The 27,501-nt window shown below is 39.8% G+C and overlaps 2 protein-coding genes across 3 annotated transcripts in view; one reads left to right on the top strand and one right to left on the bottom strand.

Annotated features, from left to right (window-relative positions):
* Nucleotides 1–921: 921 nt before the first annotated feature.
* On the bottom strand, nucleotides 922–6,789 carry ENY2 (ENY2 transcription and export complex 2 subunit). Of its 2 annotated transcripts, none has more exons than XM_074553318.1 (5): nucleotides 6,635–6,789; nucleotides 6,156–6,249; nucleotides 4,305–4,375; nucleotides 2,070–2,144; nucleotides 922–1,156 (listed from the first exon to the last, which is right to left on the bottom strand). In XM_074553318.1, the coding sequence occupies exons 2-5, from the start codon at nucleotides 6,221–6,223 to the stop codon at nucleotides 1,080–1,082; spliced, it is 291 nt and encodes a 96-aa protein (XP_074409419.1). In that variant the 5' UTR covers nucleotides 6,224–6,249; nucleotides 6,635–6,789; the 3' UTR covers nucleotides 922–1,079. The 2 variants fall into 2 exon arrangements, with proteins under 2 accessions (XP_074409419.1, XP_074409424.1); XM_074553323.1 differs by lacking the exon at nucleotides 6,635–6,789 and adding an exon at nucleotides 6,422–6,627.
* A 38-nt stretch (nucleotides 6,790–6,827) lies between these two features.
* Nucleotides 6,828–27,501, top strand: part of NUDCD1 (NudC domain containing 1) — a 37,462-nt gene continuing 16,788 nt past the window's right edge. Inside the window, exons 1-3 of the mRNA XM_074553304.1 lie at nucleotides 6,828–7,062; nucleotides 16,056–16,210; nucleotides 26,187–26,372. Of these exons, the coding sequence (XP_074409405.1) occupies nucleotides 6,945–7,062; nucleotides 16,056–16,210; nucleotides 26,187–26,372 (459 nt within the window). The 5' untranslated portion in view covers nucleotides 6,828–6,944. The remainder of the gene's footprint in view (nucleotides 7,063–16,055; nucleotides 16,211–26,186; nucleotides 26,373–27,501) is intronic.

Raw genomic sequence — 27,501 nt, forward strand, 5'->3', positions numbered from 1 at the left:
AGGGCTCGAGAGGGAAGGGAAGCCGCCACCTCCGTCCAGTGCGAAGGGCGCGGGCGCCCCCGAGCGGCCATGATGGAACAGCGCAACCCACTGGCAGAGGAACGGCTTTTCGAGTTTTTACAGTATTCTTCTCATTAGGAGTATGAATATTATTTTGAGTCAGTAGTTTTTCTCCACCGAGTCACAACAGTATCCAATTACTCATTCAGGTTTTGCTTATGCTTGTGCATCATTTTATAAATGATTCTAAAATATGGGAAAAATTAAACATTCTCACTTCAAAGCCTCTTTCTTGATCCTCTCTATTAATCAAATTTATTTTTGCAGTTATGTATAGACCTGGTTGATGTTACAGTTCCAGATACAAGAATTAAAAATGCTTCATGTTACAGTGGCAAAGTACTGAACTATACTTAATTTAAAAAGGCCCCAAAGATCCACATAAAAAACCCAAAAAACCAGTAATATGGGCAAAGATAGAAAACAGTAGTTGTTCAAAATTAGAATAGTGACTCAAAGCAAATGTGAAAAGAATTGCTGATGAAAGATACAACTGCCTTTTTCTTAAAGAATTCAACCTCTTATTAATTGCTGAGTAAATACTTGCATCCAATGTCAGAGACTTCAAACAACTCATTCTCTATAAAAGAAGTACAAAAGGAATTTCACCAACAGTTTTAACTTTGTCCTGCTCACTCTGGGAAATTCAGAAAAACTATGCTCAGCAGTATGGCGTATCCCATTTTTTTTCACACTTTTTTTACACCTTTCTGCATTTCTGCTCAACATACTTGTTAACTGTGCTTCTTTTCTGAAAATCTTTGCAAGGTTCTACAATTGTATAAAGTCACGGATTATTACAAACTGGAACAGGTGACACCACATTACAGTCCACTGAGATAGAGAACCACCTTAGAACCATGAGTCCACAAAATTTTTTATTAAAATAACACCAACTTTAAGAAATCAATGCAAAGAAAAATTAATAGTTTTTCATCCTGATGAAGTATGTAAACTGTATTCCAATCCTGACATGACTGACGTTATACAGGAAACTGTATCCCAGATGAATGTCAAAGTTAAAGACTGGCATGCTGAGCAAGGAAGGTTCTTATTCTTTGCAAGAGTTCCTTCTTTACACTGTCTGGTACCAAAGCTGAAACACAAATAAGAAAGCAAGAAGTAAAAAAAGACAAAACAAAAAGTATGCTAAACCACGCTTTTACAATAGCCATTTCTATTCTTTTATTGTTCTTGCAATTTTGTTAATACCTAAAGTAACTGAAACAACTTTATTTTCATATAGCACATGTATATTTTCCCCATTTAAAATAGGCTAAAATTAGGATCTATTGAGAACAATGTTACTGGTCAGGTTTTTGGGGTTTTTTTGCCTATTCATAGTCCAGAAAACTGGCAAGTTTGAGGAAAAGGATTATTTAACAGGAAACAGGATATAATCACCAGAATAAGTGTGATTATCCTACCTTTTTTCTTCACAAATTTAAGATAAAAAAAATTTCTCAAATCTGGTCTCTAGAAAGGGTCTCAAGCAAGCTATTTTGAATGCCTATTTTTATTTAGAACCTAATGAAATTTCTACCACTAACATCAAATCCTGCTAGAGAGCCTGAGAAGATCAATATAAAGAGGACTGCAGTTTCCTTAAGTGATTTAATTTTTTAAGTATTTGTATGCTATGTCATTTACTCTTCCCATTCCACTACAACTGTTAGTTCTGATTTTCCATCTTAAAAGATTTGGAATTTTAAAACATCTGTGTTGCATACACAACTTGGGACCATTAAATCAGTTATAAAAATGAATAGAGACATGACTAAATAATCTGCAAAAGTAATCTGAAGGCTGCTACACAATACAAATTCACATTTTTCATTGGTTGCTATTATTAAGCTATTAACATTTTATTTGTAGGTAATATCAAGCTATTAACATTTTTTATTGAATCCAACACAGACAAGCTCATGATGCTGCTTTCAAAATACTGATGAAATAGAGATAGGTATGTTTATTGATGTACTACTCCATCCACATTTGCATTTTCTTACCTCTGCCTTTGGGAGTGATTTCTGCCACCAAATCATCAACAGTAACATGTTCTAATCCTTTTTCTTTAATGACATCTGGGGAAGACCAAGACCAATACTTTAAGTCTTTTAATCCATTCATAAAATGACAAAACCTGTTGCCATAGTTTGACCCTGGTGCAATGCCAATGCCCCCATGAAAATACATTCTCCCTGGCGTCTGCTATGAGATGTGACCAGGAATACAGCAAAGCAGGCTCCAGCTTAGGAACAGAAGGAAAACAACTTAATTAACTTACAATATATAAAAGAAACACACAGAACTCAGGATGAAAACTTTCCAAACATTCCTCCTCCCCCCACCAAATTCCAATACATCCACCCCTCGGATCATCAACTCTCAGTCCATCACCACCCTTTAGATAATCAATTCTCAGTTAATCAAAGAGTGAGGAGTCCCTCTTGTGCCACAGGCTTCCCCTGGAAACACAGTTGAGACCTCTTGTGTTTCCATGTCACAGGTGGCACTGCCTGGAGATCATTGCCATCCTGACATCTTCCTTCCATGCCCAGTGCTCTCACCACTGTGCATGGATCGGAGCTGCTCCTAGGGTTTTCCTTTTAAGGATGCTTTGTCCAGTTCCAAAAAGAGCCCAGTCTCTCACTTTTGGGACACCTGTCCCCCTCAAATTCACCCCCTGGGGCCAAGGGGTCTCAAGAACACAGATCTCCTTCACTGATGATCAAGGGCACCAACCACCCTCCTCATCCATTGTCTCTGTTCACACACTCTTTCACATAACAACACTGAACTCTCTTGGCCCTGAGCCACTGCCTCCCCCTAAATGCAGTCTCTGTGTCACAGGAAAAATGGTTCTGTCCATGGCTGTACAAGAAAAGTCCAGCCAAAGGCCACTCCACCACCTCCTCCCACCCAAGATTCTTCTCCACTTCTCTTGTGGCCCATTTCCTCTTATCTCATCACTATCTTTCTTCCCATTCAGCTCCAGGAGGATCAGCATTTGTAACGTTTCCATCATCCAAAAAGTGTTAAAAATCTCAGGCTCTGCCTGTCCAGAACTCCCACACTGCCCAACCTTCTTGCCACATGCCCCGCTTCTCCTCAGCCGGCCGTGCTATCAAATTTCAAAGTGGCACAGGCACAGACACCGGCTCTCTCTCTCCCCCCTGGGGGGATTTTGCTGCCTGATGACTCCCCAATGTTCCTCCACCCTTCCATCCTCAGGGGCCTTCACCTCCCCTCTGTCCGAGGCCCTACCTCACCTGGCCGCCGCCGCCCAGCCCACAGCTGGGCAGGGGAGCTCTGACCTCTTTCACCACTGAAATCCAGAGAAAGCTTTCCTGGGAGTTCTCTGCTTTTAACCCCCTGTGTTCTCAGAGGCGTATCCATATCCTCAGTGGCCACACCAGGTGCCAATATTCAAATCTCAGTACCTATGGTTTGACCACAGCATCCCATAAAACTCATTTCCTCTCAAACCAGGACACCTGTGCTGGTGACTTAGAGACAAACCCTGCCTACATGGTCATGGGAGAATATAAAGAATATGAGACCTAAAGATGGGTTATTAGCTCAGTACCAACTGCACTGTACAGTGGATTTTAGTCTCTCACTCATGCCATAGATTTAAGGATGGGAACCTGTCACTGCTGATGCATCTTGATCAGCTCATATTTTAAAAACAAACATGAAATTGTTTTATCTCATCTGAGCATTACCAGATGAGCCTGTTACTAGAGTGTTGGAGCAGTTCACAAGTTGGCTCACTTATCTCTTAAAACATATTATTTACACAGTAGTAAGAAAGGTGCAACTGGAAAAACACTTTGGAACATACAGTAAGGAAGAGCACAGACAGTAAATCCTTACAATTCTTCCAACTGGTTTAAACAAGATTTCTGTACATATTTCAGCCAAGCCAAAAAGTATGTCAGAGAAAAAGGAATAAATCTATAGGAAAATAAAGGCTATTATTAATACACATCAGTATGTTTCATCAGTATGAAACTACTGTTTACTTATAGTGCCTTGCACACTACTGAAAAATGCAGAAATCAAAGCTGAGAAGTAATCTCAGTTCAGTAGCATGTTTAAACATAAATGTCAAGTTGCCAGGGATACATTCTTCTTGCCCAGGTCTTGTTTAAACTGTCAGTAAAGCCTTCATCTGGGACTTTTATTTGTCCAGAATCTCAGTTGACTACAAAAGAAATTAATTAATTGACCACTGTTACCTTTGCAATGTGCCTTCAACTGATCCTTCCAGCCACATTCAATTAACTTGGCTCTCAGCAACTCTTTAAGGCTGTTAAAACAATATAAAACTTGTTAGAACAGCAAACATTCCTGACAGCTTAAATATGCTCCAGTGTGAAAGTCAGGCCTACAATTACTACCCAAGAGGTCCCAGAGCAGCAGCAGAAATGGCTGAACAGCAGGTGAATCCAAAATTAACTCACAGAATTGCTTCAGGCAATGTTGATGCTGCAGCCACAGAGAAAAAAACAGAAGCGCTTGAATTACTTAACCTGAGTCTACTCTGGTAGCAGATGTATGCAGACTTTCAAAGCTGGAGTATTTCACCTGATACCAGGTCTTTAAAATAAGCAAAACCTTCTCCCTCACCTTTCAGGAAGAATTCTGCACTACTCAACTGCAAGTTTATCTCCCCAGTTCACACTATCTTGTTCTGGGTGAAAATGAAGGATCCTATATCTTAAGCTTCCTAAGCATGGTTAGCTATGTAAGCTTAAGCAACAAGAATTCAGGCGTTACTGGAAAAGACACAACAATCTGCCACAATGAAGCATCTACTCTGTATAGCGAAACAGAATATTGAAAGTTAGGTTAAAAAGTGAAAATTAGTACTAAAAAAACAGAAGAAGGGAAAATGAAAGTAAGATATGATAAATAACTTTATTATCTTTTACCCTTTTCTCCATTAGCTAGGAAGCCTGCTTATCTTGTACAACCCTAAGTATCTCTAGCAAAACCCTGTTTTTATGAATGAAAGGATTGTAGCAAGAGTTTGAACAGTGTAGGTCTAATCCCTTCTACTCAGTGAATGGTGTAGAGGGCAGAGGAACTGATGACAAAAAGCAGAGTAAGAATACACGTGAAATTGGCTCCCTCTGGATATTTCTTAGTTCAAGAAATCTAAGTTCTCTGCCTCTGATCACAGTACAGCTCTGATAAAGCCTGTTTATAAGACAGCTTTTGACATCCTAATAAAACCCTTCCTATTCTTAAATTAGCATAAAATAGATCTCAATACCATTCCAATAAATTGCTTGCTTTTCTCAAGCTCTGTGCAATCTTCAAGGGGATGGTTACAACCAGGGAAGATGGAGAGCAGAGATACCATGTCAGGCTACAAAAGATTACACCAGGCACAAGGCTATGCCATGACCCAGGAAAAAATTTCTTCCCATACAGGTCTTTAAAAATGAAGGAATTAGAGCTTTTGGTGCATGGTGTTGCAAGCACAGTGAAACGATGAGGAGGTAAATGTCATAAGCTCTCTAGTGATATGCAAATATAACATCAATAAAACAGACTGAAGAGACAACAATAGGCCAAAAAAAATTGTGCAATTTACTTGATTGGGATCTCTAAAATGACTTGCACAAGCACTCCTTTATGTATTGTACAATATATTGCTTTACTTAATAAGAGAAGAGCTAGAAACATAAGAAAAACTTAAAAGCAAAAAGGAAAGTTTTGTTTCCTTCTCTTTATCAGGAAATAACAAGACTTAGCTGCAGCAAATTGAATGGAAGGATGATTCTTACATGAATCTCGGGCATTCCAACACAAAATACCTGCATAAGGGTAAGCTTTAGAGTTCATAAACCAATTACCCATCATTTATCTCCCCAGTATCTCTTTTCAAGTGGAAAACTAAAATAAAACTGTTCCAAAGGCATTTTTTAAAACAGCTTCTATAACACTCAAGACTTTCATGTGCGAGCATTTAAAGAATTTAGAACTGAGTCTACTTTATGGAGTATATTGTACTTCTACGTATAGTGCAGTCTTGATGTATTTAAAGCCTCTCAACGGAATGGAGGAGGAATTCAACTTACCGCTCTCGCTCTCCTGTTTCGATTAGCTTTTGGTTAATGGTTGCTCTCATCTGCGCATCTTTATTCATTTTGGAAATCTAGGTTTTCCACAAACCTACACAGAGTAAAGCACAGTTTCGACAAATGCTGGTGTCATTCACTCAACCAAAAAAAGGGACCAAAACACAATGACATGCAGTGTTCCGTCCACTGACACACCCCCCGCGGTCAATGACCGGAGCACCAGTGTGTGAGCGGCTCAGGGGCGAGCTGGGCACGGCACCCACCCGGCTGTCCGAGCGCCGGGCACCGGCAGCTCACCGGGCCGCCTGCGCGGGCACGGCCCACCCTCTCCGGGCGCGGCCTCTCCGCAGCCCGGCCCTCCCGCCCGGCGCCCCCGGCGCTCGGCCCGCCCAGCGGCGCCCCGGAGCGAGGGAGCGGAACAGGGAAGGCCCGGCCCGATTCGCTCCCGGATCGCTCCCGGTTCACTCCCGGCTCACCGCCCGCCGCAGCCCCGCCGGTCCGTGCAGCAGAGGCGGAGCCGCCTGCAGGACGCACCACGCGCCGCCAGCCTCACCGCTCCTGGGAGCAGGTGCCGCCGGGAAACGTAGTCCGGGCTCGGCGACTACAGCTCCCGGCGCGCCCCGGGCTCACGGCAGCCTCCTGGCCCGGACTACGGCTCCCAGCATGCACTCCGGCGGCCGGGCGCCCGCGCACCCTCTTCCCGTGGTGCTCCGCGGCCGCTGCCGCGCGTTCCCCGCGGGCCCGCGGAGTTGCCGGCGCTTCCCGAAGTTTTCCCGGCGCCGCGGGATGGCGGGCGCCGCCCACTGCTCCCTGCAGGCCAAGCGCCTGCTGCTGGACCCCAAGTTCGAGGGATACAAGCTGTCGCTGGAGCCGCTGGCCTGCTACCAGCTGGGGCTGGACGCGGGTGAGGAGCGGGCGCGGGGCTGATCCCGCCGGGCATCCCTTGGGCAGCACGGGGGGATGGATCCCGCCGCCTTTCCCTTCGTCCCCTCGCGGTGCCCCGCGGCCCTCGGTGCAGGATGCCCCGAGCTGGGCACAGCCTGGCCCGCAGCACCGGGAGCCCCGCGCCTCTCGCACGGCGGGAGTTTCACAGGTCAAGCGCTTCGTCTCGGCTCTTCCCGGTATAATTGCTGCAGTTGGCCAGGGGCGCCCCGCGTCCTCCCCGCCCCGTGGCTTCGTGGTGGAGCGAGGTGTCTGACTTGTCAGACCTCTGCCTTAGCCTGCCCCTGGGGCGCTTAGTTCCTGAATGAGTAAGGAAACTGTGCCCTAAATCTGCTCTGGTGCAAGGCAAGGTGAGGCCAAATGACCGGCTGAGGTGATTCACAGCGGAGTGTGAACGGAGCTCATGCGCTTTAAAGAAATATGTATGAAATTAACGTCTTGTACAAACTTCAGCAAATTAGCTGGCTTGCTTTCTTACTCTGCCCAGAGTTGAGAGGTGAATCTTCATTCCATGCCCTGCTTTCTCTGCCAAACATCATTAGTGTTTGAGATGCTGGTCCATTAACGCGCTAATTCACTGAGGTCTACATAAGCACAAAGTCCTGTTGGATATGTGCCTACAATCTTAGCCATGCCCTGAAGTATCTCAGCACTCTGCGCTTACTGATTTGAGAAATTCAGGTCTTTTTGTAAGGTGGATGAATTAGTTTGGTTTTCTTTGTAAAGCTGAGACAGTAAACACAGTTTGTGTGGATCAGTCTCAGTCTCTATATATTTACTGAACAGTATATCTGTCTACAGAGTGACCCATTACATGCTGCTTTAGTTTTGTGTAGAACATACTCCATTCGTGGTAGATCAGAAGGGTGTGTTTGCCATGCTGAGTTGTCAGCAGTAGGAAGGAAGTTTTTAGATAAATTTTGTATTGAAGGATAAGTGAATGAGATTGTGAGTGTATCTGTGGTAGGACTGCAAAATATAATGAGAGTAACATTTTTACTCTAAGACTGCTTTAGGTGTCACCTTTCAAAAGACAGCCCAAATGCAGCGTTGCGTGTTATGAGTGTGCTGCAGTTGTGTCAGAGGCAGCAGCAGCGTAGCATTGGTGCACTCCCTGAGTTTGTCTCTTATTTGCTGTTCTGCTTATGGTCAGGCAAAATTTGTGCTTTTTGTATAGTCAGTTGTGCACCTGTTCTAAATAGGTGAGGATTATAGATCTTCATTAAAATACATGAACAATGGAGTTGCTAATGGAGAGATGGATCTACTCAGTTCTTGTCCCTTCAGATACTTTACATAATGGTTACAGTAACTGTGTAAGTGTGTAATAGAGGATTGATGTGTGTGACTGTGTTCTTTTCTTTCCCCACAGCACAAAGACCCTGACTCATTTCAGCCTAACTTACTCAACTGTGCTACAGTCACTAATACTAACTCATGTTTTCTGTTCTGTGTGTGCATATGTAGATATAGATACTGGTCCTCTAAAGAGTGGAAAGCTTTTATTGTTGTCCTTGTGTTTTGGAATTAATAACAGGAAATGTGTCAGGCCTTTTATCTGTCTTCCAGATGTTTTGATTGCAGCCTGCTCTTCGGCCATATGGCTGCCTCCTTCTTGCTGGTTTTTTTTTGTGTCCTTCGAGGCAGTTTACTCACAGTGCAGAGGTGTTCTGTACCTGACTTTTGTATTTCCCAGTGTCAGTGGTCTACACATGTGTTAGATTTAGGGCATCCTTCCAAAATTTGGTTTTTGTGTTGTGCAGGAGTGATGGATTGAGTTTTAGAGACTGTGGATGGTGTGTAGGCTGTGGCTTTTTCAAATTACTATGTGGGAGAAGAAGCCAGTAGTGTGTGGGAAGGCCAAGAACTTCTGCTTTCCAGCACACTTGTATGCAGATTCAAAGCCTCTGGAACATGATTAAGAGCTTGGTATTTTCTGGGTTATTAAATAAATATTTGTCACTGTGTGAAGAATTTGATTTAATTTCCTCAAAGTGGGACTGAGTGCAATAGCTGAAAAAAAGGTAAAATGTTTAGGAACGCTGTCAGTACAATTATTTCTGATTTTATTCACAACTGTTTACAAAAATAATGTAGTAGAATCTGGAAGATTAATGTAAAAAGATGGTTGATTGTTTGTTTTACAGAAAAAGATTTAATGAGTGTTTGTCGCAAATGACCTGAGATTTGTAGTTTGCTTGGGTGGCGTCCCAAATTTGGTGGCAGTTGAGAGGAATATGTGAGTTTTAGAGTACTTGGAATACATGACAATTAAAAGAAATAAGTGCTTGTTCTTAAGTAGAACTGAGTTTTAACTCAGCTGTAGTTGAAGTGTTTATTATCTATTTTTATTAATTTCACTGCTAGCTATAAAATAAAATTACCAAAAAAAATGCCCTGTGGGATTGATGCAGTCTTCAGCCTCTGGAGCAGGTGGATAGCAGCATGTGGTGTTGTGTGACAACTTGTGGTGGTTGTCATGTTCCTGAGGACTACAGTGAGCTTCATTTTCTGACCTTCATGTAAAACCTAATGTTCAGTTCTAACATGCCTTCAGCTGGTTGAGTATGGTTGCCAGGAGTTTGCTGTGGTCAGATGTGCAACTGACATTTTAAGAAACAATTTATTTATTAGGTCTATTAAATCACCTTAGAAGGTGATTTTCTAATAAATTTCTAAAAATGTATGGTCACAGTGAAGAAGAATAGGGAAAGGATGATACCATCCTTTCTCTTTTAAATACTGTGATTTGCATGTTCTTCTTCTATTTTTTCCTTATTCCAACCCATTCTGTCCTAGTTAATGCTAAACTGTCACAGTCATTTGTTTTCTCATCTCTCCTCCTGGTAAAATATTTCAACTAGCAATGAGTCCTATATTATTATGCTTTTAATTCCTAGCTCTTCACTGTACATTTTGTCTTTCTTCTTACTTTTTAAAGTTTATTTCCATAACTTATTTTCAAATATTTCTTTGCACTGAGTTTTGTAATGCCTTTTTTTTAGATCACCTAATGTTTAGAGGATCTTGGTCATGGTTATCTCTTTTGCCCTAACCCGAGCTCAGCAGAGTCCAAAGCGGAGACTGTGGGGCAAGTCCTTGTCTCCAGCAAGGAACATGTCCAAGTTGCATGACATTTTTAAGGGATCGAGACTATTGCTGGTTACTGGTTAGATGTCTCATAATTCCTTTTCCTTTCCAGAGGCTTGGAATTTGTTCAGATGTGGAATTCCCTGATCCCCTTCCTCTCTATCTTTTCTGTTTGGCAGGACCATTGTACTTGTGATGTAGTAGTGGATGTTTTTCAGTATAGCTACAGCAGGAAGGCAGAGTTAAACATTTGCTCAGAGAAGGAGCTGCTGATGCAAGCCAGGAGCATATACAGAGAATGCATTCCTTTGATCATGTGCTTTTATCAGTTTTATCACTTCTTTTGTGAAATGGTGGTAATGCATGCTGCTTAGAAGGCCTGCTTCAGTGAAAAGTTGCTCATTAGTAGTGCTACATGGAAAACAGGTTTGTGACTTTTCATGGAGCAAAAGGCACTGCTATGTTTCAAACGTTTACAGAGATTTTCATTTGCATTTTCCATTTGCATTTGAAAATTTAAATATAAAAAGAGTGTTTAAATTAATGTATGGGAAATAGTAAGAAATTGTGAGCTTTTTCAGATATTTGCAGCTGTAATTCATAGAAGTTTAGGTCTCAGGCACATATTTCCTCAACAACAATGAGATGCTGCCTTTAACAATAAAAACATGGTTTTTATAATTAAAAGAAAAAGCGTTAATGCAGGGTTAGAAGGATCTTTGAATGCTGATACTAGAAAATAAATTATCTCTTTTACTAATGGACCAGTGTGTCTGCAATACAAAACTGCTTCCACTGGGTGGCATTGTAAAACAAGGCATGACATACAAGCATATAATATTTGATAGCACAGAATATGCTGGTATCATTACTTTGCATATTTTTCAATTTTGTGAAGTTGCTTTAGTGTATTCAGGGAAATATATAAAAATAGAGGTGCTGTTTCAGGGTTGTTCCTCATCCTTTTTTTCCCCACTTTTCCCCAGTTCTGCTTCATAGTGTTTGGTGGCAGATGTAAGAAGACCTCTTTGTTCATTTAAAGTATAAATTCCTTGATTGAATGTTCTTTATTTAGAGCAGATTTTTTTTTTTTTGCATTGCAGACTAGTCATTATAATAATATCTAGCTAGGGATCTTGCAGTAACAGTTAGGTTAGGGATGTGTTACTTCTGTTGATTCTTGTGAATTACTTTGTATTTAGTGCTTTTGCTTCTCAGTAAAGCATTGTTAGTGCAAATTTTTTCTTTAAATATGTTTAAACTATTTTGAGTCAAATTATTTAAATTATTTCTTTTAAAGCATGGATCTAATAGAGATAAATACAATTCTAGAAAAGTAGCATAGTTTTCTTTATACTGGTCCAAAATATCCTATGCAACTAGGGTTGTTGGGAGTTAATGTGGAAAGCTGAGATTTAGTTTATACAGTCTGCATACTTGCTTTCGTTTCTGATATGAATAACTGTGTATGAATCAGTTTTGCTGGGTTATCATGGTGCAGGTGTATTTATCAGAAATTTGAAAGAGACCACGTATCGTTCTGTTGCATAGCTGCCATTGACTGCTGCTTCTAAATTGAACCCAAACAGACTAGTGAACCCATTGATACTGGTGCATTAGTCTAACCCTTAAAAATCACATAAACAAAAAATAAAACCAAAGACCCAGGAAAAAAGTTAAAAATCATAAAATAAACCCAAACCAAACAGCAACAATATGGAAAAAATCTTGACTTAACAACTAAATTAAAACTCATAGAACTGTGTAACTTGGGACTGAGTAAGGTGATGATCTGATTGAAGTATTTCTTCTTCTCCATTTATATTAACTTACCTTTCTCTGAATTTACTTTATTAAAAGTCTCTGTTTCTTTTCTCTTTTCTCCTTCATTTTTTTGCACTCAACTGTATTGCTTTTCTCTTTCTTTGAAAGACCGTCAAGAAACCTTGCATCTTGAAGGCAGTAGAAAGGAAGGAATAAATGAATTTCACCCTAGTGTAGAATCTTCTATAAACTAAGCACGTGGTTTGTGATAGCAGATGGCAGATTTCACTTGGTCACAGTATGGTTTTCAATTAGTGGAGAATGGCATAGGTTCTTTAATTGCTTAATCTTGGCAGGGCTATACATAGGTATAATACATTCGGAAAGCAGTTGGCTGCCTCATTTGAAGTGTTTCATGACAAGATAATACATATTTGTCAGATTTCCTAATTTCAAATCACCTGTGTATTGTATAGTTTCTGACTTCTGTTTATGGAATTAATTACATATGGCAATAATACAAGAGATTTGGATCTCCTGTTCCTGACCCCTTTTATTAGTCAGGGCTTATCAGAACTACAGTCTAGAAAAATAAAGGACAGAGAGTTCATGTTCTTCCAGATTTTATAAAGTTGATCACCTTGCAATCAGCTAATCAATAGTTTATTGTTCCAAGAATCTTGGTGAAAAATTGTACATTTACTTTAGGAATCATCTAGTTTGGAGTATTTGGACTGCTTTTAGTTACAGTTCTGACAGGAACAACTTAACTAGGGGAGTAGGGAGTGAGAAGTGGAGAAAGGAAGCCTTACCATTTCAGGGGGTTTGTGCTAAAAAAATCTTTACATGTTTCTGCATGTACATTCTGCATGTATATTCATGTATATTCTATATATTTCATAGGATCAGCTATACAAGAAGTAGATTATATGTGCTTGGTTTCACGGATAATAATTATCCTGGGTTATATTTGGTTTGGCCTTTAATTGTTTACAAAACATTCATGTCATCTCTTGTGTCGGGAAAAATATCTCTGTGATAAAGCTTGGTTACACAAACAGCTTTAAAACTCATTTTCACAATATACTCTATTTTTTTGCAGTGTAATTTAGAGAAAACATTCTAATTCATTAAAGTAGGAATTGGAATGAGTAGCAGTCCTTACCATTAAGACAGGTGTATTTTCTTCTCCTTTGTTGATAGTCTAGCTTGTTTTGAAGGGCCATAGCTTGTGGAACAGTAATTTGTTAATTGCAGAGGTACAGAAATCCCTCCTGTGTGGTGAATATGAATAATGATTTGATCTGGGTGGAATTAAAACTGCTGGTTTGCAAATATCAACAGTGATTAGGAGACTAATTGCTAATTACACTGTCATTTTGCAAGCATTTTGTACAGTGTGACTGGATTTTTTATTAATCAGGCAGCATAATCTTGCATAGTTTCCTAAAGCCACTGTTACGTTAATAGCCAGTGTCTGTGACAGGGTCTGTTCTGAGCCATACAGGGATTATCTGGTTGTTGAGCTTGTGATAGCTGTGCAGTGGCACTGATGGTACTGCCAAATGAGCTGCTCTTTGCAGGAATTGGTATTCTGCCACAGTAAACTACTGCTGCAGTAGGGTTCAAGTAGATGCTAAAGAAGAGGCAGAAGTCTGAGTGCTGCTGCAGAGAGTTGTGAATGGTCCCTGTTACGGGGTGGGATGGAAGTGAAATACTGGAAATAGATTTTCTCTGTTTCTGAGCAGAAAAGGGAAGAAAGTAGAAGTTGAAAAATTAGGAGCTACAGTCTGCTATGAGTAGGATTAGCCTTGAGGTGCATATCACATACTCTGGGCTTGAGTGCTCATTATCATAGACTGACAGTTTACTTGTAACTTTCTAAAGGAATTTTGTTGGGTGAAGTTCAAAATAAGTTCCCTGCAGGAAAGCTAAGAATCCTGGGTTGACTATGCTGGAGAGTGAAATGGAGTTCTGGTCTATCTGAGACTATTTACAGAACGACAGACTAAACTTCTGCTAATGTATTTTGAAGTGTTTGAACTGCAGCTGCTGCATCTCTGTATAGATACAGAATAGGAGGAAAAACATAATTTAAATAAAAGCTGCACATAATTTAAATAAAAGCTTCACATAATTTAAATAAAAACCTGGTTAGTCTTCAACAAATAATCCGGTCCTGATTACTGATTGCTATGTAGAGGTTTTCTATTTGGACAAATCTTGCTTAAGTGAATGACTGTAGGTACTATGCTTCTTGCCTTGAAGATGGTATTCTAGAATACAATGGCCACTGAATAGCCATTCTTTGCAACCTCTTTTAATTAGAAAAACTTAGTCTGAAATTTTTATGGTATCTTAGACATTTCTGGAAATTTCAGCTTCAGTGAGTGTGCTAAGAACATGGTGGGGGGTTGTTGTTTGTTTGCTTTTGATTTTTGTTGTAATTTTGTTTGGTGGGGGTTTTTTTGTTTTTTTTTTTTTTTTTTGAATTTCTGAGAACTAATTCTTCTTTGTACTGTTTTAATCTTTTGCCTTACAAGTGTTGGTATGGTAGCTCAGCATTTAAGAGCATGAAACCCATGTGGTTATATGGAATATTTCTTATAGCTGCTGTTTTCCTAGAGTTACTATAGATCAGACTTTTGTCCCCTTACTGCAATACAAAGTAGGTTTGACATTGTTGCATGTGTGTTTCATCCTATGAAGGTTATTGATAAATTGGACCTCAACACATGCTGGTGAAAGACGCGGTGGAGGGGTATTGGGTTTGCATGTCAAGGTTTTGGTAACAGGGGGATTACAAGGGAAGGTTTCTGTGAAAAGCTGCTGGAAGCTTCCCTCATGTGTGACAGAGCCAATCCCATCCAGCTCCAAGATGGACCTGACACTGGCCAAGGCTGAGCCCATCAGCCATGGTGGTAGTGCCTCTGGGGTAGTAAACTAAAAAAGTATAAAAAGCTGCTGCACAAGAACTGCAGCCAGAGAGAGGAGTGAGGCTGTGTGAGAGAAACCACTCTGCAGACACCAAGGTCAGTGAGGAAGAAGTGGAAAGAGGTGCTCCCAATGCCAGAACAGAGTCCCCTGTGGTGAAGACCATGGAGATACAGGTGATCTCCTGCAGCCAAGGAGGCCCCTAGGGGAGCAGAGATCCACCTGCAGCCTGTGAAGGACCCTGTGCTGGAGCAGGTGGATGCACCTGACTGAGGCTGTGATGGCATGGAAAGCCCATGCTGGAGCAGGCTCCAGGTAGGACCTGTGATCCCATGGGGAGAGGAGTCCACACCACAGCAGGTTTGGTGGCAGACTTGTGACTCCACTGGGCACCCACACTGGTGCAGTTTTTCCTGAAGGACTGGGACCTGTGAAAGGGAGCCACTCTGGAGCAGTTTGTGACAAACTGGAAAGAACTCACCTTAGAAAAGTTTGTCAAGGACTGTCTCCTGTGGAAAGGACTCCTTGCTGGAGCAGGGCAAGAGAATGAGGAGGAAGGAGAAGCAGAGAGGTGCAATGAACTGATCTCAACCTCCATTCTCTGTCTCCAGTGCCACTGGAGAGGGGAGGACAGAGTGACCAGTGGGAGTGAAGTTGAGCCTGGGAAGAAGGGAGGGTTGGGGGGTAATGTGTTTTAAGATTTAGTTTTATTTCTCATTACTCTGGTCTGATTTGCAGTAAATTAAACTAATTTCCCCAGCTTGAGTCTGTTTTTCCTGTGACAGTAATAGGTGGGTGATCTCTCCTTGTGCTCATCCTCTCTTGTGAGCCTCATGTTTTCTCTTCCCTGTCCAGCTGAGGAGGGAAGTGACATGTGGAGTGGCTTTAGTGGGCATCTGGCATCCAGCCAGGGCAAACCCACCCCAACAGGCCACTGTAAATGGTAATGGTGATGAGATAATCAAAGCAAATTGCTGCAGTGGCCTTCAGGGTGGATGACTTGCTTTCCAAGTTTATGGGGAAATTTTAAACTATGTATACATCATGTATTTTTTTTCAAATAAAGCATACCTACGGAAGAATTATATTTAAATTATTAGTTTGAATTTTAAATTACTAAATTGCAAATAAATAATTGTTAAAATAGTCTTTTTCTTTTCCCTCCAGCTGTAGCAGAAGTGCAGCTTCGTGATGATCAATATACCCTTGACCACATGCGTGCTTTTGGCATGTATAATTATCTTCACCTTGATTCCTGGTACCAAGATAATGTCTACTATGTTGATCAGTTTGGAAGGGTTATGAATCTGTCAGTGACTCTGGTAAGAATAAAATCTTTTTTTTTTTTTTTTAAACCATTGGATTGGAAAAAATGGGAGCAGATGAGATAAAAAATATTACAAGTAGGATCCAAATGCACAAATTGTGGGAAGCTATTGCCATGAAGATAGGTGGAAGATATTTCAACAAAAATGCATTTCACCAGGAAGAATAAAAGGATTTTAAGTGAAGTCTCTGACTTCTTTATGTTAATAATATTGCATTAGTATTGCTACAGTGTGTGTTGCAATAGCCCTGTACCCCTGCTTAAGGGGACAGGAGCACTCAGGAGTAGAAGATGCTTGTGGCCAAAAGGAAAAACAAAAGCCAGAGGATTCAAAAAAGCTTACAGAGGTTTTTTAGTGAATTACACATTTGGTATGGAGATTGAAATATTAGTCCCTGACCTCCTAGTACAAACACAGAGCAGTGGGCTGATGGGATGTTCAGGGTCCTGGAGGTGCTGCCTGGGCTTGGTAGGGGTACTTGTTTATGGGTCAATTTCTCCACTTGGAAAATAGGTGACTCACTTTCTACACACGTTAGTTATCACGTGAAGTTTGTTCTTTCAGTCCCTTCTGGAAATAGGTTGGAGGGCTTAGGGGGTCTCTGGTGGTCCTATCTCCCCCTTGCAGTCCATGTCCACATCCACTTCTCCACATTGTTCCTATATGCATGTTGTACTGTGCTGTGCTTATCTCTAGGAGCCAGAACAAGGACATTTGTCCCAGAGAAGTGCTGTCTTACCTCTGTGTGGCTCCTGTCTCCAGCCACATCCTGTTCTTTCTTACAGTATGTTATTACCAACAAGCCTTGGTTGAGTCCACAGCCTATGGCTATCACTGCTGGAGACATACACATTAACTCTTTTCTTTTAGGCTTCTACGTAGTGGTGCATCTGCTTCCATTCTGGGCAAGATGGACATGATGACAAGCTGAAGGAAAGGGAGATGCTTTTTCTCTAGTTGCTTTTCTCTTTCTCCCTGGTATTTCTTGATGTTTGTTTGCTAGCTTGAAATTTGTGAATTTTTTGAATTTTCCATTGCATTATTGTATACGCGTTAGAATTAGAAATACTTAATCTAGACATCATTTGTTGGAGGCAAAAAGATGCTGGTGGCCATGACGGAAGTTGAAATAGTATAAGCAAGTTAGACCAAGTGTGAAATTTCTGCTTTAATACTGGTGGTCCTAAGTAATCAGTAATTCTTTTAAGCCATTTTAATGCTTGGATGCTTTCGTTTCCTTTACAAAACTATACTTCATTTCAGAGAGAGAAGGACATGGTTCTATGGACACCACGTGTCTGGCACATACAATTGTAGTGCTTAGGCATTAAGAAGGAAAAGACTGTGTGGAAAGGAGGATGCCTACTGTCATACTACCTGAGTTTGACTTGTAGCCCTATCAGAAAAAAGAAAACACAGGCTTTGTGTGGGTTTTTGAGAGCATGTGGCATAGCCTGTGCATGGTTCTGGGGACAGAAATTACTAGATCAGGGCTAAACTAAGAAAAATTCTGAAACTGTCGTTTTAGGTTTTCAGGAAATAAAGGTTTCCAGAGCATGGTAGGATGAGAACTGAAGGTGCAAAATATTCCTTTCCTTTTCATAGTATGTAGCAGTTGGAGATTTTGGCAGACTCTTACTTCAGACTTCTTCCAAAACTTTTGAGATCATCTGGATTCCTAGTAGAAACAGCTAAAAAAAAGCCTTAACAGTGGCTTGTCATAATCTCGTTTCTTGTTTTATCCTTTGAGGTTGGTTAACTGTGGTTTGCTGCTGGATGCTCACCCAAACACTCTCTCACTCCCCCTATTCAACAAGATGGCAAGAAAAAAGGAGAGAAAAGCTTTTGGATGAGGATAAAACCAGGGAGATCACTTACCAGTTACCATGATGGGCAAAACAGACTTGACTTGGGGAAAATTATTTAATTTATTGCCAATCAGGACTAGTGTAGGATGATAAGAAAGAAGGTCACACAAAGCTTGTACCAGGAACAAGCTCCGTTGTTCAGAAACTTGTACTTGCTCCACTGTGTGCTTGAGCAACAATGTGGATATCTGTCCCCTGTGGGTGTCAGGAGGACAGCCTGCTTTTCCATGGTCTGCTCCAAGGGCTGCAGGCAAACCTCTGTTCCACACCATTGGCTTGGCTGCAAGCTCAGCTGTCAGCAGTGGAGAGTGCAGTGGAGCCAGCTGGAAGTGGCTGTGTGTGCACTGGGCAGCCCCGGCCCCTCCTCACTGAGGCCACCCCTGCAGGTCTGCTCTGCCTGCACAACACAGACACGCGCTACATTTCCTTTACTAGACGGGCACTCTGTGTAAATCTATTTCTTAGCAGATAAAAGATTTTACAGCAGCCTATAAATTGAGACAAGAAATATTCTTCTCTAGGACCTATTTCAAGATAATGGCATTTGATTAATATCTGGTGGTCACAAGTTTTGGTTCCACCTGAAGGGGAAAATAAAACTAATTAAGCTGTGAAATAAATAGACACCATCTTGTGTCCCAATACATGATGCTGTTCTGTTTGGTAAAGGAAACATGTTTGCATATGAATAATTCCTTTGAATTTGTGTTCAGAAACATCAACAAGGTGTCTTGTTACAAATGTGCCCAGCCGTATATTAGTCAAATGTATATTAAAAATAGCATTGGTTTTAGACAAGTACAGCTCACAATTAAAATTAATGCCAGTCTTCTTTAAAACAGAAGATGGAACAGGGTGATGAGTTCATCCTAAAATCAGAGTGAAAGAGCACATAGACTTTCTAGCACATCATTATTTCTAGTTCTATTTCTTATTTTGGTTGCAGCTTTGATTCTAATATGACAGTGTGTTGGTTATCATATGTCATGAATTATCCCTGCAACTTTGGTGTTTAAAAAGATATCATCTGTGAAGGAAAAGAAGTGCATATAACACCTTGCCACTTGCTCAAAATCACACATAATTGAAAAAAGAAAGTGATCAACACAAGCAGTTCTTCTGTGTTGATGGATGGGGATTCAGGTGGGTTTTTTATGCCAGACTGAGGAAATTGTTACTCTTAACTTGGCTGGAAATGCTGTATAATAGCTTTAACCTCTTGTTACAGCTGTTGGACTTTTTTCAATTGGTATGCCAGCAACAATCAGTACTTTGCTTTAAACACCCAATGGGCAGGGTAGTGACAGGATTACTGACTTGAGATTTTTTAATTGGTCAGGTTTTTATGCAACTTTGTTGATTGCTTGGTGTTTGTAGCATTCCAGTATAGCTGCAAAACATTCAGGTTTCTCCTTAAGCAGTTGGACTTGGTTTCTTGACCTTAAAGTTCTTGCAAAGACAACTTGGTTTCTTTTTATGCTCAGATAAACAAATTGAAAAATTGTATAGGAAACTCTTTTCACACCTAATTAAAATCCTTAATGAAATATATATTTTCATATCTTTAAGTTCCAAAAAGAGTTAGCTATGAAATACTGTTTCTGTAACTTTCAGTTAACTTCAATTCAGAACAACTGTTAGTGGCAACAGACGCAATGTAGGAATTCTATTTCAAACAAGTCAGAATAAGAAAGCTGATAGAGAACAACAAAATCTTTCACTGTTGTGTTTAATGGTGTTAAATACACGTCTCCTTGTTATTCAGAATGCTGGATATTCATTCTTTTTTTCAGTTAAAGAGATGTGTCAAATGCTTAGGTATTTTGATTTTTCATAAAAACATAGTCTTGTATTTGTTATTTCTACTTTGTGGGAATTGCCATATGACTTACAGCTTTTATTTATTCCTTTCTTTTTTATTCCTTTATTCCTTTCTCATTCCCAGTTACTTCCTTGAAAAAGTGAATTTTTATTTTAAATCTTTTATAAAATATCCCATGTTTGTACAGTATCATCATTTAGCCCCAGCTGACAACTAAGTATAATGCAGATGCTTGCTCACTGCTGCTCCTCCATTCTCAGTAGGATGGGAAGGAGAGCCAGAAAAGGTAAAACCCACAGATTGAGGTAAGAACAGTTTAACAAGTTATATAAAGCAAAATATAATAATAATAACAACAAAAGTAATAACTATAGTGAAAGAGAGAGAAATAAACCAAGGGGAAAAAAAAGTGATGGACAATACAGTTGCTCACCAGCACTGAGCAATGCCTGAGCAGTGCTGAGTTGTTTTAGCCAGTTCTTGCTGGTATAATACATGGCTACACACTCTCACCATCCCCTCATGCTTCTAAAGCAGGGAGTTACTATTACCCCAGTTAACCACCTAGTGAACAAAGAAACTCTGTCAAAAAGCTAATTGACACAATGGGATTCTAATCTGACACAATGAGATTGATAGGAGGTTTTGTTTCATCTTCAAGGAAGTCCATCCTTTTCATTGTCAAAATGAGATTAGAGACTGTTCTTATAAATGCCTGAAGTTAAATTAGTGAACAGAAAGGTTGTGAAGAAGATTATTTCTTTTCTTGCCAATTGAAAGGAAATTTTTAAGGCTTTGTAGTAAAGATCATTTTTCATTTTTTTTAGGAGATTGAGTTCTGAAAATTCCCGCTCAACGCTGATGAATCTGATGTGAGCTTTAGAAGATTAGGTAGTTGATAATTTTTTATTTTAATTGCATCCAAAACTATTTGAAGCTTACTGTTAAAATTCACTTGAAGGCTGACAAAAGTGTGGTCTTTTGTAGTGTTATACAGTATAGCCCTGTAGTCACTGTTAAGAGGAATGATGCTTCCTCTTTCTGTGATAAGATACAGAGGATTTTGACTTTTTTTTCCTAGGCTCAGTAATCATTGCTAGTTATAATGGAAAACTTTTCTACTTCATAGGAAAAAAAATGCCTTTCAGTGAAATCTAAAAATTAAATAAAATGTGAGGAAGCCAAAATTTATTGTATCTCGTGATTGTGTGATATTTGTTTGGGTTGTGGTTTTGGTTTGTTTGGGTTTTTTCCTTTTAATTCTTTCATTCTCCCTTTCTGAATGTATTATAAATTAGCAGAATAGTCCAAGGGGTGCAGGGATACAGCTGACACCACAAACTGACCCTGAATGCTTCTAATAATTAAAAATTTGTGAATTTTCCATTGCAGGTTTTATAATCTTCTTGTAGCACACAGTAATCTCTAATATGAATTTAAGTAGACCCAAAAGGCAGGCTGTCTGTTTGTTATCTGGTCTTTTTTTGCTGTTGCTTATTGAAATGGTACTTACTCAAATGCAATTTCTCTTGCTTACCTTTCAGCATGTGTTAAGTGCACATCTAATTTTAGTAACATCTGGAAAATAGGAATGTTGTGAAATGCCCTCAAAGGCAGGATTGTTAATAAATGAGGCCACTGCACACTTTGCATGCACAGTGTGCTCTCTCTGTGTTGCATTCACGTGCCCAAGTGCAAATTGGCACGTGACTCTTTTGGAGATGGTCCTGTGTATGTATATTTTTGCCTGCCTTGTTTCACAGAGCAGAATGAGTAGGTTTCTTTTGCTAGAAGCAGATTATTTTCCCCAAGCTACTGATTGTTTGAGTGAAAATAGAAGGACAGAAGATGTTTAAATGATTTATGGCTGAATCTTTGAGGTCTATAATGAGAGACAGTTTTAATCTTGAATGTTTTCACTGCTATTTCTTGGTGTCATGCCTTACCATGTTAAAAATGGACCTGAGACTAAGAAACATTTTGTGTCACAGAATCAAAATTACTTGTTTCCCACTGAGGTTGTCAATACAAAAGTACTCTTCTGTTTGTGCTTCCTTTTACATACTTGTCAATATCTTCAAAACTGTCTCTGCGATATTTTTCAAATTTTGTTTTTCTATTTTTCCAAGTACATTTCTTTGTAAATATATTTTTATCTTAGTGACAGCAATGCTGATTTTTAGTAATGAGGGAAGAATTTTCCTCTTGTTAAAAAATCCCTCTGATTTGTGAACCTTCAGAAATAATTGTAGATCAACTGACTGGAAATGAGCCTAGTAAAATGAAACAAAATATAGTTTCATTGGTTCTATAACCATTTTTTAGTTTCATTGGTTCTATAACTATTTTTTATGTTTTCAACATGGTCTATTTGTTGTTGGATTAAGAAGATAGATGTGGTTTAAAAAGGGATTATCTCTTAAAGATCAGTCAGGCACCTCTTTTTTTTCAGAAATAATTTTATCGTTCAAATACATGTGGGTACACTAGCTTGTAAAATACCTATGAAACCCGTTTTATCTAATTTTGTTTCATATATGATACATATATATAAAAAACACTCTGTAAATTAGGGGAAACAACCATAACTTCCTGAGAAATGTTCCCCTAAAGATACAGAAAAGAACAGGAATTGTTTTTGTTTGTTATTACTGGAAGACGTCTTTGAAGAGTGCAGATCAGATTCTGCAGTCTATGAATCTGTAAGAGGGACAAGGTGGTGAATATGGTGTGGGTTTGGATTTTTTAAATTATATTTTTTGTTTATTTTAGAATCTTAGAACAGCCCAGATGAAGGGATCTCAAAAGATCCTGTAGTCCAAGCTTTCATGGTGAAAGGAGCCTAGATGAGGTTATCTAGCACGCTGTCCAGTTCTGTCTTGAAAAACTCCAGTGGTAGAGTTTCTGCCATGTCCCTGGGGAGGTTGTTCCAGTCACTCCAGATGGTTCTCATTATAAAAATTTCTCTTATGTCTAGATGAAACCTCTTCTAATGCAACTTTTAGCTGTTGTCCTTTGTCTTCTCTACGTGGCTTCTTGTGAAGAGAGAGCTCCTGATCTGTTTGTGGCTGCCCTGGCACACTGATGAGGTCTTCCCTGAATCCTCTCCACAGAGACGAAGCCTAACTCCTTCAATCTTCTCACACAGGGGAGATTCTCCAGTGATTTGATGGTGTTCATGGCTGTCCTTTGCACCTTTTCCAATCTCTTCATGTGTTTCAACATTACTCCAGGTGGGGCCTGACAACCACTGGGTAGAGTGGGATGATGACCTCTCTTGTCTCTGCTAGTGATACTTGTGCAGATGCAGCCCAGGATCCAGTTTACCTTTGGTGCTGCAGCATTGCCCTTCTGGCTCATGGTCAGCTTGTTATCCCTGTGTCCCTCAGGTCCCCTTCATCAGGGTTTCTCCCTGCCACAGAGATCCTGGCCTGTTCTGAGCTCTCTGGTTGTTCCATTCCAGGTGCAGGACTGTGCTTGTCTTTGCTTATTTTCCCAGTGTTCTTGCTGCCCCACTCTTCCAGACTCTCTGGCTCTCTGTGCCACATGTGTTTCCCATGTAGGTACCCATGTCTACCTCATCACCTAGTTCAGTGTCATCAGCAAATGGGGTGAGGGGGCTTTCAATCCTATCATCCAGGTACTTTATGAAGATGTTCAGTGTGTGGGGCCTGGTGTCAATCCCTGAGGGATCCCACTTGTGACAGACTGCCAGCCCATGTTATTTAACAGCTTCTTAGTTCAGTTGAAAAACTTCAAATGATTACGTTCTATTTCAGTTATTTAACACATTATAGAGATGTGACTGTGATGTTGCTGAATGTCCAGTTTCCCTCTTCTTTTTTTTCTGTGAGAATGTTTTATTTGTGCTCTTAATACTGCCACCTGATCTATTTTATAAGTAGCTGATCAAGCTGTATTGCTAATAAAGCATGTCCTGACTGTTTTTTAAACTGTGAAACCCAAATTATTTTCAAATCATAAAGATTTTGTTAGAGTTTTCTTTTAACCTAACAAGCTTCTTGGGTATTCAGAGATTACTTCAACACAAAAAATGGGGGTAAATCTTAATCCTTTGCAGGCAGCAGCATGGCTGACATTCCATGAGCCAAATAATGAGCAGAAAGTCAGTCACAAAGCCTTATTCAGCAAAGAAAGAGCTGTATGTGAGAGTGAAGGCAGAAGATAAAGAATAATCCTTAAAAGATATGCTGGAAGACATGCCACTGTACTTAATGAAAACAGTTGGAAATCCAATTTTCAGCATGAAAGCAGGTTTTTTTTTTTTCTGTTAGAATTATCAGGAAATTAAGAACACCACACAGAACTAAAGCAAGACTTATGGGAACAATTACTATAAATACAGATGAAATTGTTAATCTAACATCCATTTTGCACTGTTATTGAATCAAGCTGATTTGTGTAATGTTAACAGAGTAGGAAATTGATTTCTTTTTGTAAAATGTAGTGGTATGCATAATTTTTTTTTAAATGTGTATGTGTTGATTGTTCACTGAAGAATTATGGCATCTGTGCAATTTGTTCACCTTAGTGTCTGCTTATTCCTGCTCAAAAGCTATCTGTAGTTCAGCTTTAAAAAGATTGCAGTGTGGCACTGCAACAGGATGCCAGATAAGCTTATCCTGACATGTAGTGGAATCATAGAATTGTTTAGGTTGAAAAAGCCTTTTAGGATCATTCAGTCCTACCTGTCACCCAGCACTGCTAAGTCCATCACTAAACTGTGTCCCTAAGTGCCATATCCACACATCTTTGAAATATATCCATTGATAGTGACTGCTTGCACCAACTACCCTGGGCAGCCTGTTTTATACAGTTGTTTCCTTCTGTTGAGAAAATTTTTCCTAATATCATCTAAGCCTCTGCTGGAGCAACTTGAGGACATTTCCTCTTGTCCTGTCACTTGTTATTAGTGAGAAGAGACCAACCTTTACCTGGCTACAACCTCCATTCAGGTCGTTGTAGAAGACCAATAAACTCCTCCCTGAGCCTTCTTTTCTCCAGGCAAAACAACCCCAGCTCCCTCAGCTGCTCTGCTCCTCATAGGATTTGTGCTCCAGATCCTTCCCAGCTCCATTGCCCTTCTCTGGACACACTTCAGCCCCTCCATGTGTTTCTTATAGTGCGGGGCCCAAACATAAACCCAGGACATGAGGTGCAGCCTCACCAGTGCCCAGCATAGAGGGATAGTCACTCCTCTAATCCTGCTGGCCACGCTATTTCTGATACAGGCAAAGATGCCATTGGCCTTCTTGGCCACCTGGGCACACATTGGCTCATGTTCAGATGCTATTGACCGGCACTCCTGGTCCTTTTCCACTGGGCAGCTTTCCAGCCACTCTGCCACCAGCCTGTGGTGCTGCCTGGGGTTGTGACCCAAGGGCAGGGCCCAGAACTTTTCCATATTGACCCTCATACCACTGGCCTTGGCCTATCACTCCAGCCTGTCCTGACCCCTCTGCAGAGCCTAAATACCCTCCAGCAGCTCAACACTCCTGCCCAGTTTGGTGTCTTTTGCAAACTAAGTGAGGATACCCTCAAATGTCTCGTGCAGATGATTGATAGAAATATGAGACAGGACTGACCCCAATACTAAGACCTGGGGAACACCATTTGTGATTGGCCACCAACTGGATTTCATTCCATAGTATAATAATAATAATAATGTTGTGATAAAAAAGTTATTTGAAAATGTGGTAGGAATTAGCACAGCTTTTTGTTGCTGGCTAATCATAGGTGTTCTCTTAACTTACTGAATAAAGTGACCACTCTAGAAAAGCTGAGAAATTATATTTGACAGTTGTGCAACAGACTAAGCTAAAATTATTTTAAATTTACAGGTGAGTTTTATGTACTAGTTTGAGTACAATTCTGTGGCTTTCATTTCTTTTTAAGTCTCCACATTTTTCCTGGGTCTAGAATTATTTGAGGTAAGTGATTGTTATATAGGAATGCTAGGGGAAAATTAAAGCCTTTTCTAATGCAAAATATAGTTACTGCTTAAAATTGAAGAAAAAGAGTGCTGAAGTACCAGTTAGAAAACACTCATAGAATTCAATTTGATGAATTTCCACCACCTTTTCCGCATAAAAGAATTATGTGAGAATTATGCTTGCTGCCCACTTTTTTCCAAATATGCTCAATGATGCACAAAACTGGTACATTGCTACTGAGATTTATTATTCTTAATTTGCCTGTAATTTTTACTGAAATTAATAAACACTTCATAAAGTCTTAGTTCATGACTGTTTGTTTATAGGACACTGCTCTGCAAAAACCAAGAGAAGTTTTCAGGCTACCTACAGACTTGACTGCGTGTGATAATCGCCTTTGTGCCTCAATGCATTTCTCATCCTCCACGTGGGTTACCCTCTCTGATGGTACAGGAAGACTGTATTTAATTAAATCAGGCAAGCGTGGAAGCAGTGCATCTGAAAAGTGGGAGGTATGTCCTGCAATAAATAACATATTTAGGAACTGTAGATATATCCCTGTCAAAGTTATCTAGCTACATTAATAACAGTGTTCGTTATTCTGCTTGGACACAGCAAATACAATTGTTACATTTCTGCCTGAAGCTGTGAGTCTCATGGTCTGTGCTTAGTTCCTTTTTGTTTATGAAGATGAATCTGGTAAAAAGTGCCTGCATTTTGTATCTGTTTTCTTTACTAGAGGGTAGTTTCCTAAGAAACCACAGATGTTTTAGTATTGACAGAAATGTAGGTGTATATACTGAAGTGGAAGATTTCAACATGATGGATTAGCTCCTTTCTCTACATCTTTTGAGAGTTCAGTAAAGGAAATTGATCATCCTTTTTTTAGATCCTTGGTAATAAATACCATCTGGTTTTTATTCTGTGTGAGAATGCTGACACATAAATAAGTTACATTGAAGTTGTCAGTGTAACAAAAATACAAGGTTTATATTTGAAGTTCTGTCATCATTTAAGTTGACTTGTTGAGTATATACAGCGTGCAGTGGTTTAGAGTTGTTTAGAGTAATATCACAACCCTATAAATCATCAAACTTTATCAGGTTTCAGTAACTGCCAGATTGAGTCTACACTCATTCAACTGCTGCAGCTTGAATTCTTTGTAATTTATTCTTTCATTTGCTCTTTCATTTTCATGTGCTAATCTTCTAGCAAATAATGATTCTTCTTCTCTGTTGTTCGGATTAATTTTGTTTTTATCTTCAGTGTTTTGCTGAATGAGTACTTTTTTAAAAAAGCTGGAATACATGGTTTTTAGATTTAAAACTTCCAGCTATAGGTACCAAATGTTTCATGCTATAAGATATGGAGTCCTTCTGTATAAAATTAATGAAATAATTTTCATATTATATAAATAATTTTTTTGAATTAATGAAATCTATAACTTTAAATTCATAATTAATGACATTTTATATTCACAGTGGTGCCTAATAGCCTTTCAGTATGACAGTAATAGTTATTCTGCCTACCTGATTCAAATATTGGAGGGACTTTTCCAATCCATGTACATAAATAAAAATTCAAGAACTTCTACCCTAGCTTCTTCTGAACATGGATATTATTCTCCTTCATTTCATTATA

Source organism: Zonotrichia albicollis, chromosome 1 (assembly GCF_047830755.1).
Source record: "Zonotrichia albicollis isolate bZonAlb1 chromosome 1, bZonAlb1.hap1, whole genome shotgun sequence".
Taxonomy (NCBI): domain Eukaryota; kingdom Metazoa; phylum Chordata; class Aves; order Passeriformes; family Passerellidae; genus Zonotrichia; species Zonotrichia albicollis.